The 12,496-nt window shown below is 39.3% G+C and overlaps 1 protein-coding gene across 2 annotated transcripts in view; it reads right to left on the bottom strand.

The window, feature by feature from the left end:
* Nucleotides 1-12,496, bottom strand: part of CYLC1 (cylicin 1) — a 134,450-nt gene that overhangs the window by 82,941 nt on the left and 39,013 nt on the right. For both annotated transcript variants that reach the window (XR_005385970.1, XM_038586553.1), the window contains exon 2: nt 1,706-1,786. Coding sequence is in view for 1 of the 2 variants with exons in the window: in XM_038586553.1 (XP_038442481.1) it covers nt 1,706-1,786 (81 nt within the window). In the remaining variant the exon portion in view is untranslated. The remainder of the gene's footprint in view (nt 1-1,705; nt 1,787-12,496) is intronic.

The raw sequence follows: 12,496 nt of genomic DNA, 5'->3' as shown, positions 1-12,496 counted from the left end.
GTGCCACTGAGGAATCCCAGGAACTGGAGGGTAGTATGCTGAGTGAAGTAAGTCAATCGGAGAAAGACAAACAGTGTATGTTCTCATTCATTTGGGGAATATAAATAATAATGAAAGGGAATATAATGGAAGGGAGAAGAAGTGTTTGGGAAATATCAGAAAGGGAGACAGAACATAAAGACTCCTAACTCTGGAAAACGAACTAGGGGTGGTGGAAGGGGAGGAGGGCGGGGGGTGGGGGTGAGTGGGTGACGGGCACTGAGGGGGACACTTTACGGAATGAGCACTGGGTGTTATTCTGTATGTTGGTAAATTGAACACCAATAAAAAGTTAATTTATTAAAAAAAACAAATTAAAACAAACATAATAACAGTAGTAAAATAATCACTTATTAAACCAGCAAGGAAGTTAAAGCCCAAAAGCAGTAAAAACAATTATACATATAAAAACCAGGCAAGGAATTCACAAAATAAAAGGATGTAAATGATATTATATACATAAATGTAAGTAGGAGAGGTAAATATTTAGTGCTTTTAGAATGGGTTCAACTTAGATGACTGTCAATTTAATAAATATGGTTATATGCAGGGACGCCTGGGTGGGTCAGCAGTTAAACATTTGCTTCAATTCAGGGCGTGATCCTGGAGTCCCAGAATCAATTCCCACATTAGGCTCCCTGCATGGAGCCTGCTTCTCCCTCTGGATATGTCTCTTCCTCTCTGTCTCTGTCTTTCATGAATAAATAAATAAATAATCTTTAAAAAAAGATGGTTATATACATGAGAAGTTATATATGAGCACGTGGAAACCACAAATGAAAAAAAAAAAAACTTGGCTCTTGAAGATGGTAGAAGGGTAGTGGTCCTTAACTCACCTGGTCCCACAAACTTACCTAGATAACTTTCAAACCATCCTTAACACCTATGAATTCAACCTGAGATTTAAAGAGAGAACAGCTGGAAGGCTACAGAGAGAAAAGATTTCCCTTCTAACAAGCTAAGAAGGCAAAAAGGAAAGAAGAAAGAAAGAAAGAAAGAAAGAAAGAAAGAAAGAAAGAAAGAAAGAAAGAAAAAAGAAAGAAAGAAAGAAAGAAAGAAAGAAAGAAAGAAAGAAAGAAGAAAGAAAGAAAGAAAGAAAGAAAGAAAGAAAGAAAGAAAGAAAGAAAAAGAAAGGAGGGATCCATGAGGAGTGGGAATAAAGCAGAGTGGTGATAGCCTCTGGGACAGGAAAGCCCAGCCCTGAAGAAGCAGTAACTTTATAGACGTGAGCCAGAGTTTTCCCTGATTGAAAAAAGCTTAGCAGGGAATTCAGACAAAATCACTGGAGGGGCAGTGAAGCCTTAAGATTCCTGGAGTCACTATATGAGGAGGGGGTGCCTGGGGGAATCTCACTGCAAACTGAGATCTGATATCTGTAAAGGGCTGGAGCACTGCAGCTCTCTGGGGCACTAGGGAAGAAGACAGTCGGTTAGGCAGGCCAGCTCCAGACTGAGGTGGCTATGTCCCCATTCCATTCAGGAGAGGGAGCCCCTAGGGAAGATCTAGAACAGTGCTGACTGGGATAATGTGGCTAGTTACTCACAGGGAGCTCAACTCCAGAACTGGAAATCTGGCCGCTGTTGTTGTTTTTCCTCTTTGTTTCACCTTATGAGTGGAAGAGGTGGGGCCACCAGGGAACAAAGAACTCACAGGATGAACAGCTTACACTGAGCAAGGTGTGGGACATCTCCACCCAGGCACAGACAACTGAGAATCAGCACAGCAGAACCCTGCCCCAGAAGACCAGCTGGAAGAACAAGGGAAGAGCAACTTTATTGACCAAGCGGTGCTGGAAAGCTCCAGGACAGAGGGAAAACCAAGGGAAAATAATATATGGAATTAGAGGGTCCTCTTTTTTTTCTTTTTTCTTTTCCTTTTTCCGTGATGACTCATTTTTATAACAGACTAAAAATTTCCAATATTTTTTCTCCTTTCCCACCTGAACTACAATATTTTACCACTTCTTCATTTTTAAGTTTTTTTTATTCCTATTTGACTTTCATATTTCTACAATTATGTCTTAGATATATTTTTTCACTACTGGATACTCTTCAAGGCATTCAATTTAACTTTGAAAGATATACAAGATATGGCTTTTTTTTGTTTTGTTTTTGTTGTTTCTGCCTCATATTATTTTACAATGGTAGAAGTTAATACCTTCTAAATATTAACAACATACACCCAGAAAGAAGTGGAATACCATACTGGTTCATTATGTGAGATTGCATTCTCTCTTCCTTCACATTCTGCCCCCTCTTTTATCTTGTTTATGTTTTGGTGGTCAGTATTGAGGCTTTATATAAATATTGCTGGTTTAAATAAATATGGGATCGAGCAACTTCTAATATATGGAACAAAATACACTCAGAACCAAGAGGATCACCCTTTAGCACACCTCAGGGAGACTACCTTCTCTTTCCAATGCCACTTCTTCACCACCACCATACCCCAGCCCCGAATTTTTTCTCTTTTTTACTTTTATTTTAATTTTCTTTTTTTTTCTTTTTTCTTCTTCTTTGTGGATTTTGGCCTTTTATTTTTACTATTTTGTTTTATTTTTTAATATTTTATTCATTTATTCATGAGAACACAGAGAGGAGAGAGAGAGAGGCAGAGACACAGGCAGAGGGAGAAACAGGATCCATGCAGGGAGCCCAACATGGGACTCGATCCCAGGTCTCCAGGATCACGCCCTGGGCTGAAGGCAGCGCTAAACCACTGAGTCACCCGGGCTGCCCCACTATTTTGTTTTAAAATTTGTTTTTCACTTTAGTGGTCCTTTTATTTTATTTTGCTCTGCTCTTCTTTTTCTTTTATTTTTCGGTCTCTAACCTGTTCAGAATCATCTATGGTGTATTGTACTTAGGTTGTGGTTAATATTTTTGACTCAGCCCACACATACAGCCACTCTGCACTAGACAAAATGACGAGAAGGAAGAGTTCACCACAAAAGAACGAACCAGGAACAGCACTCTCTGCCACAGAGTTACAGAATTTGGACTTCAATAAGATGTCAGAAAGTCAATTCAGAAACACAATTATAAGCTATTGGTGGCTTGGGAGGACTCTGGAGACTTCGTTACTGCAGAATTGAAATCTAATCAGGCTGACATTTTAAATATATTAAATGAGATGCAATCCAAACTAGAAGGCCTAACTGCTAGGGTTACGAGGTGGAGGAGAGACTGAGTGACATAGTAGACAAGTTGATGGTAAGGAAGGAAGCTGAGGAAAAAAGAGAAAAACAATTAACAGACCATGAGGAAAGTCTTAGGGAAAAAAAATGATAGCCTGAGAACAAATAATTTAAGTATAATTGGGATTCCAGAAGAGGCTGAGAGTGAGAGAGGACCACAAAATATATTTGAAAAAATCATAGGTGAGAACCTCCCTAATCTGGGGAAGGTAACAGGCATTCAGATCCAAGAGATAGAGAGAACCCCCACAAAAATCAATAAAAACTGTTAAATACCTCAACATTTAATGGTGGAACTTACAAATTTCAATGATAAAAAGAAAATTTTTAAAGTGGCATGAGACAAGAAATTCTTAATATATGTGGGAGAGAAGTCAGATTAACAGCAGACCTATCCACAGAGAGTTAGCAGGCCAGAAAAGCCTGGCAAGATATATTCAGGGTACTAAATGAGAAGAATATGCAGCCAAGAACACTTTATCCATCAGACCTGTCATTCAGAATAGAGGGAGAGATAAAGAGCTTCCAGAATAGGCAGAAAGTGAAAGAATATGTGACCACCAAACCAGTTCTGTAAGAAATTTTAAGGGAGAACCCAGTAAAAGAAAGACAAAGCCCAAGGAAATAATCCAAAAAAAAAAAAAACCAGGAACTGAATAGGTAATACGATGACACTAAATTCATATCTTTCAATAGTTACTTTGAATGTGAATGAGCTAAATTATTCCATCAAAAGATGCAAGGTTTCTGACTGGATAAAAAAGCAAGACCCATCTATTTGCTGTCTATAAGAGACTGATTTTAGACCTAAGGACACCTCCAGCCTGAAAATGAAAGGGTGGATAAGCATTTACCATTCAAATAATCCTCAAAAGAAAGCTGGGGTAGCAATCCTCATATCAGATAATGTTTATACCAAAGACTGTAGTAGTAAGAGAGGAAGAGGGACACTATATCATACTTAAAGGGTCTTTCCAACAAGGAGACCTAATGATCATGAATATTTATGCCCCTTATGTGGGAGCTGCCAAGTATATCAATTAATAACCAAAGTAAAGACATACTTAGAGAATAATACACTAATAGTAGGAGACTTCAACATGGCACTTTCTGCAATGACAGAACTTCTAAGCAGAATATCAACAAAGAAACAAGGCCCTTAAATGATACACTGGACCAAACAGATTTCACAGATATTTACAGAACTTTCCATCCAAACACAACTGAATACAAATTCTTCTCAAGTGCATATGGAACTTTCTCCAGAATAGACCACATACTGTGTCACAAATCAGGACTCAACGGATACCAAAAGACTGGGATTGTCTCCTGCATATTGTCAGACCACAATGCTTTGAAACTAGAACTCAATCACAGGATTAAATTTGGAAGAGACTCAAATACATGGAGGTTAAAGGGCATCATGCTACAAGATGAATGGGTCAACCAGGAAATTAGAGAAGAATTAAAAAGATTCATGGAAAATAATGAAAATGAAGATGCAACCATTCAAAATCTTTGGGATGCAGTAAAAGCAACTCCTAAGAGTGAAATACATCACAATACAAACCTGTTTCAAAAATTTGAAAAAGCTAAAACACACAAGCTAACCTTGCACCTAAAGGAATTGGGAAAAGAACAGCAAATAAAACCTACACAAAGCAGAAGAAGAGAGATCATAAAGATTTGGGGAGAACTCAATTAAATAGAAACAGAAAAACTGTAGAAAGGATCAACAAAACCAGGAGGTGGTTCTTTGAAAGAATTAATAAGATAAACTCCTAGCCAGCCTTATAAAAAAGAAAAAAAGACTCAAAATAATAAAATCACGACTGAAAGAGGACACATCACAACCAATATCAAGGAAACACAAACGATGTTAAAAATGTATTATGAGCAGCTATATGTCAAAAAATTAGGCAATTTAGAAGAAATGGATGCATTTCTGGAAAACCACAAATTAACAAAACTGGAATAGGAAGAAATAGAAAACCTGATCAGGCCAATAACCAGAAAGGAAATTGAAGCAGTCATCCAAAACCTCCCAAGACACAAAAGTCCAGGGTCAGATGGCTTCCTTGGGGAATTCTATCAAACGTTAAAGAAGAAATAATACCTATTCTACTAAAACTGTTCTGAAGGATAGAAAGGGATTGAATACTACCAAACTCATTTTATGAGGCCAGGAATACCTTGATTCCAAATCCAGACAAAAACCCAACCAAAAAGCAAAAGTATAGACCAATATCCCTAATTAACTCGGATTCAAAAATTCTCAATAAGATACTAGCCAGTAAGATCCAACAGTACATTAAGATTATTCACCATGACCAAGTGAGATTTATCCCCAGGAAGCAAGGCTGGTTCACTGATCTTAAAACAATCCATATGATAGATCATATCAACAAGAGAAAAAACAAGAACTGTATGATCCTCTCAATCGATGCAGAGAAAGCATTTGACAAAATACAGTATTGATTCCGGATCAAAATTCCTCAAAGTTTAGGGAAAGTGAGAACTTTCTTCAGCACCTTAAAAGCCATATATGAAAAGCCCATGATGAATATCATTCTCAATGGGAAAAAAACTGAAAGCCTTTCCCCTAAGATTAGGACCATTTCAGGTATGTCCAGCCTCACCACTGTTATTCAACATAGTATTAGAAGTCCTAACGTCAGCAATAAGCCAAAAAAAAAAAAAAAGAAATTAAAGGCATTCAAATAGGAAAAGGAGTAGTCAAACTCTCTCTTCACAGATAATATCATACTGTATATAAAAGCCAAAAGAGTCCACCCCAAGACTGCTAGAACTCATACAGCAATTCGGCAATGTGGCAAGATACAAAATCACTGCTCAGAAATCAGTGGCATTTCTGTACACTAACAATGAGATTGAAGAAAGAGAAATTAAGGAGTCAATCCCATCCATTTAAAATTGCACCCAAAAGCGTAAGATACTTAGGGATAAACCTAACCAAAGAGGTAAATGATCTATACCCTAAAAACTACAGAACACGTCTGAAAGAAATTGAGGAAGACACAAAGAAATGGAAAGATATTCCATGCTCATGGAATGGAAGAATTAATATTGTGAAAATGTCTATGCTACCCAGGGAAATGTACACATTTAATGCAATCCCTATCAAAATACCATGGACTTTCTTTAGAGAGTTGGAACAAATAAAATTTGTGTGTAATCAGAAAAGACCTCGAATAGCCAGGGGAATATTGAAAAAGAAAACCAGAGCCGGTGGCATCACAAAGCCGGATTTCAAGTTCTACTACAAAGCTGTGATCATCAAGACAGTGCGGTACTGGCACAAACACAGACACAGATCAATGGAACAGAAGAGAGGATCCAGAAATGGTCCCACAACTCTATGGTCAAGTAATATTCAACAAAGTAGGAAAGAATATCCATTGGAAAAAGGACAGTCTCTTCAAGAAATGGTGCTGGGAAAATTGGACAGCCACATGCAGAAGAATGAACTAGACGATTCCGTTATACCATAACCAAAGATAAACTCAAAATGGTTGAACAATTTAAATGGAGAGAAGAATCCATCAAAATACTAGAGGAGAACACAGGCAACACCCTTTTTGAACTTGGCCACAGCAACTTCTCGCAAGATACATCTATCAAGGCAAGAGAAACCAAACCAAAAATGAATTATTGGGACTTCATTAAGATAAAAAGCTTCTGTACAGCAAAAGAAACAGTTAACAAAACTAAAAGACAACCTACAGAATGGGAGAAGATGTTTGCAATTGATATATCAAATAAAGGGCTAGTATCCAAGATCTATAAAGAACTTATTAAACTCAAAACCCAAAAAATAAACAATCGAGTCATGAAATGGGCAAAAGACATGAACAGAAATTTTACCAAAGAAGACATACACTTGGCCAAAAAACACATGAGAAAATGCTCTCCATTACTTGTCCTCTGGGAAATACAAATCAAAACCACAATGAGATACTGTCTTACACCAGTGAGAATGGGGAAAATTAAGACAGGAAACAACAAATGTTTTAGGGATGTGAAGAAGAGGGATCCCTCTTGAACTGCTGGTGGGAAAGCAAACCGGTACAGCCTCTCTGGATAACAGTGTGGAGGTTCCTCAAAGAGTTATAAATAGAGCTACCCTATGACCCAGAAATTGCACTGGGTACTTACCCCAAAGATATAGATGTAGTGAAATATCCTGGGTACCTTGGTGTAAGTACCCGGTACTTACCCCAAAGATATAGATGTAGTGAAATGCTGGGACACTTGCACCCCAATGTTTATAGAAGCAATGTCCACAATAACCAAACTGTGGAAGGAGCCACAATGTCCTTCAACAGATAAATGGATAAAGAATATGTGATCTATATATACAATGAAGTATTACTAAGCCATCAGAAAGGACAAATACCCACCATTTGCTTCAACATGGATAGAACTGGAGGGTATTATGCTGAGTGAAGTAAGTCAGTTGGAGAAGGACAATCATCATACGGCTTCACTCATATGGGGAATATAAGAAATAGTGAGAGAGATTTTAAGGGAAAGGACGGGAACTGAGCGGGAAAATTAGAGAGGGAGAAAAACCATGAGAGGCTCCTAACTATGCGAAATGAACAACGGGTTGTGGAAGGGTAGGTGGAGGGCTTGGGGTAACTGGGTGATGGGCACTGAGAAGGGCACTCAATGGGATGAGCACTGGGTGTTATACTATATGTTGGCAAATTGAATTTCAAAAACAAAACAAAACATCACTTGCCATCAGGGAAATACAAATCAAAACCACAATGAAATACCACCTCACACCAGTAAGAATGGGGAAAATTAACAAGGCAGGAAACCACAAATGCTGGAGAGGATGCGGAGAAAAGGGAACCCTCTTACACTGTTGGTGGGAATGTGAACTGGTGCAGCCACTCTGGAAAACTGTGTGGAGGTTCCTCAAAGTGTTAAAAATAGATCTGCCCTACGGCCCAGCAATTGCACTGCTGGGGATTTACCCCAAAGATACAGATGCAATGAAACGCAGGGACACCTGCACCCCGATGTTTATAGCAGCAATGGCCACAATAGCCAAACTGTGGAAGGAGCCTTGGTGTCCATCGAAAGATGAATGGATAAAGACGATTTGGTTTATGTATACAATGGAATATTAGTCAGCCATTAGAAATGACAAATACCCACCATTTGCTTCAATGTGGATGGAACTGGAGGGTATTATGCTGAATGAAATGAGTCAATCGGAGAAGGACAAACATTATATGGTCTAATTCATTTGGGGAATATAAATAATAGTGAAAGGGAATAGAGGGGAAGGGAGAAGAAATGGGTGGGAAATATCAGAAAGGGAGACAGAACATAAAGACTCCTAACTCTGGGAAAAGAACTAGGGGGTGGTGGAAGGGGAGGAGGGTGGGAGGGGTGACTGGGTGGCGGGCACTGAGGGGGGCACTTGACGGGATGAGCACTGGGTATTATTCTGTATGTTGGCAAATTGAACACCAATAAAAATAAATTTATTATTAAAAAAACAAAAAAAAAGAAAAAGAAAAGCTATAGATATGCAAAGGAATAGAGAGAGAGAGAGAGAGAAGGACAAACATTATATGTTCTCATTCATTTGGGGAATATAAATAATAGTGAAAGGGAATATAAGGGAAGGGAGAAGAAATGTGTGGGAAATATCAGTAAGGGAGACAGAACGTAAAGACTGCTAACTCTGGGAAACGAACTAGGGGTGGTAGAAGGGGAGGAGGGCGGGGGGCGGGAGTGAATGGGTGATGGGCACTGGGGGTTATTCTGTATGTTAGTAAATTGAACACCAATAAAAAAATAAATTAAAAAAAAAGTTAAAAAAAAAAGAAAATAATCCAAACATGTTACTATAGAAAAGCACCAAACAAGGAAAAAGAGCAAGAGGATTAGGGAAAAGTACAAAACCAGTATAAAACAACAAAACCAAAGTAATTACATATTGGAGAAGCTAAGGTAGCAGAGATGTAGGGAAGACTAAGTTTCTCTGGTCCTTTGAATTCAGGTGATAGCGATCAAATCATTCTGAACACCTGAGAAATCAAATGGACACCTGAGGAAAAAAATGCTGTATTTTTATGAGTAGAAAAGCAATAACTTGCTGAAAGACAGGTGGTTTAGAGACTTGAATCAGCATTGATATTTCTGAGGTTACGGCAGAGGGGAGGAAGCCTGCCAAAGGAGGTACCACAAAGTATTATAAGCATGGGAATGCAAAATCAGAACTTTTAGAAATCTGCTACAGTGGGGTACATCCATGGCTTAAAGATGGTCAGGTGGCTAAGTGAGGAAGAACCCCAAGTGTGACATCTCAGTCTTAGAATCCCTGGGATAACAAGATGAATGGAGGTGCCTGAGTGTCGCAGAGTTCCTAGGCATAGGAACAGGGAAGCCGGCTGATAACAGTGAGTCTAGGGGCTGTCTTTCTGCTTTATGTTGTCATAAATTGGAAATAATTGCATGGTCAGGCAACTGCTTTCCTGGCAGAAGTCCAGCAAAAGATAGAAGCATAGCGAGACTCTCCTTCACCTGGGAGGAAAAGTGCAGGTCCCTGCAACAAGATTCACTAAAATTTGGAGTTTTAAAATTTCCACAATGACAGAGGAGTAGGAGACCTTAGTTTTGTCTGGTCCCAGGAATTCAGCAGAATAGTGAACTCAAAAAGAGTTCTAAGAATAGAATTGATGCAATCCTACAAATAGAAAATCAACCACTTTCTGCAAGGTAGGAGGTGCACAGAAGTGAATCTAAGGTAATATATGGGATGATAAACTGAGGGGGGTGATGAGCCCCACTAAGCTGGCTACTGGAAAGTGAAATAGCAGCAGAGAGCAAAATCACAACTTAGAAGTCTGCCCTAGTGAGGGTCTTCCCTGACTGAAAGGAACTGAGGTGGTGACATGGGGCAGAATCCTTGGTCAGACAGTGTGGTCTCTGGATCACCAAGGTCACAGAAATAATATAGGTGCCTGAGTGCAGCAGAGTTCCCCAGCATCAGGGCAGGTAAGCCAGCTGCAATCAGTGAGTCCATGAGTGGGCTTTCTACTAGTTGTTGTCATAAACCATGAAACTGCAACGCAGTCAGGCGACCACTCTCCAAGCAGGAGCTCATGAAGCTGCACGATTGTGGCAATACAACACCCCCTCTCCCAGGAGTGATGGTGGTTGGGCTGCTGGAGTGTGTAGGGTTCACTCCAAGCAGCATCACGGCCTGAGAGGATCTCTCAGTCATTGGATGGGTGAGCATAGAGTGATGGTGGAGAACAGGGAGAAAAGAGTGATTGACTGCTTTTCCTTGAGGGTGCACTGAGGACTAAAGGGCTCAAGCTGTCAGCTCCAGGGATAGAAATTGGAAGGCCACTGTTTTCTTTCTCCTCCCCTAAGCAGTGTGGAAAGCCTTCAGGCAATAAAAGTCACACAGAACAATCCAGAGCTGCTGATGTAGTCTGGTCTCCTGGCAATGGTGGTGCAATTCTGCCCAGGGCAAAGACATCTAGGAGTCAGGGCAACAGTCCCCTCCCCCAGAAGATCAGCAAGAACATCTGGATAAGACTAAGTTTGCAGATGACACAAAACTGAAAATCTCCAGGGCTAGGGAGAAAATAGCATACAGAATACATGTTTTTTTTTTTTTCTCGATTCTTTAGTCTTTCTATTTTAATTTTTCTCTTTCCTTTTTGACCAATTTATTACCTTATTAACTCTTTTTAAAGTCTTTTTCAATTTTTATAGTTACATTCTATGCATTCATTGTATTTAATTTTATTTTTGTATATATATATATATATTTTTTTCTTTGTAATTTGGGGATGCAGTTACTTCTACAAACAGATCAAAATGCACCCAGAAACTAAAGTATTGCTCCATTCTCTTCACTTGTATGATTATATTCTTTTTTTTAAGTCTGTTCAAAATTTTCATCTTTACAATTACAATTTATCCTTTATTGTATTTAATTATACATATAGGGGGATTCCTGGGTGGAGCAGTGGTTTAGCGCCTGGCTTTGGCCCAAGATGTGATCCTGGAGTCCCGAGATCAGGTCCCACATTAGGCTCCCTGCATGGAGCCTACTTCTTCCTCTGCCTGTGTCTCTGCCTCTGTGTGTGTGTCTCTTATGAACAAATAAATAAAATATTTAAAAATAATTATATATATATGTGTGTGTATGTAAGTGTTTTCTTTTTTTAATAATAAATTTATTTTTTATTGGTGTTCAATTTGCCAACATACAGAATAACACCCAGTGCTCATCCCATCAAGTGCCCCCCTCAATGCCCGTCACCCATTCACCCCCACCCCCCGACCTCCTCCCCCCCTTCCACCATCCCTAGTTCGTTTTCTCAGAGTTAGGAGTCTTTATGTTCTGTCTCCCTTTCTGATATTTCCCACACATTTCTTCTCCCTTCCCTTATATTCCCTTTCACTATTATTTATATTCCCCAAATGAATGAGAACATATAATGTTTGTCCTTGTCCGATTGACTTATTTCACTCAGCATAATACCCTCCAGTTCCATCCACGTTGAAGCAAATGGTGGGTATTTGTCATTTCTAATGGCTGACTAATATTCCATTGTATACATAAACCACATCTTCTTTATCCATTCATCTTTCGATGGACACCAAGGCTTCTTCCACAGTTTGGCTATTGTGGACATTGCTGCTAGAAACTTCAGGGTGCAGGTGTCCCAGCGTTTCATTGCATTTGTATCTTTGGGGTAAATCCCCAACAGTGCAATTGCTGGGTCATAGGGCAGGTCTATTTTTAACTCTTTGAGGAACCTCCACACAGTTTTCCAGAGTGGCTGCACCAGTTCACATTCCCACCAACAGTGTAAGAGGGTTCCCTTTTCTCCAAATCCTCTCCAACATTTGTGGTTTCCTGCCTTGTTAATTTGCCCCATTCTCACTGATGTGAGGTGGTATCTCATTGTGGTTTTGATTTGTATTTCCCTGATGGCAAGTGATGCAGAGCATTTTCTCATGTGCATGCTGGCCATGTCTATGTCTTCCTCTGTGAGATTTCTGTTCATGTCTTTTGCCCATTTCATGATTGGATTGTTTGTTTCTTTGGTGTTGAGGTTAAGAAGTTCTTTATAGATCTTGGAAACTAGCCCTTTATCTGATATGTCATTTGCAAATATCTTCCCCTATTCTGTAGGTTGTCTTTTGGTTTTGTTGACTGTATCCTTTGCTGTGCAAAAGCTACTTATCTTGATG

The sequence above is a fragment of the Canis lupus genome, chromosome X (assembly GCF_011100685.1).
Source record: "Canis lupus familiaris isolate Mischka breed German Shepherd chromosome X, alternate assembly UU_Cfam_GSD_1.0, whole genome shotgun sequence".
Classification (NCBI taxonomy): Eukaryota; Metazoa; Chordata; class Mammalia; order Carnivora; family Canidae; genus Canis; species Canis lupus.
The sequence above is the reverse complement of the archived record's forward strand: the minus strand, read 5'-3'. Positions and strand labels throughout refer to the sequence as shown.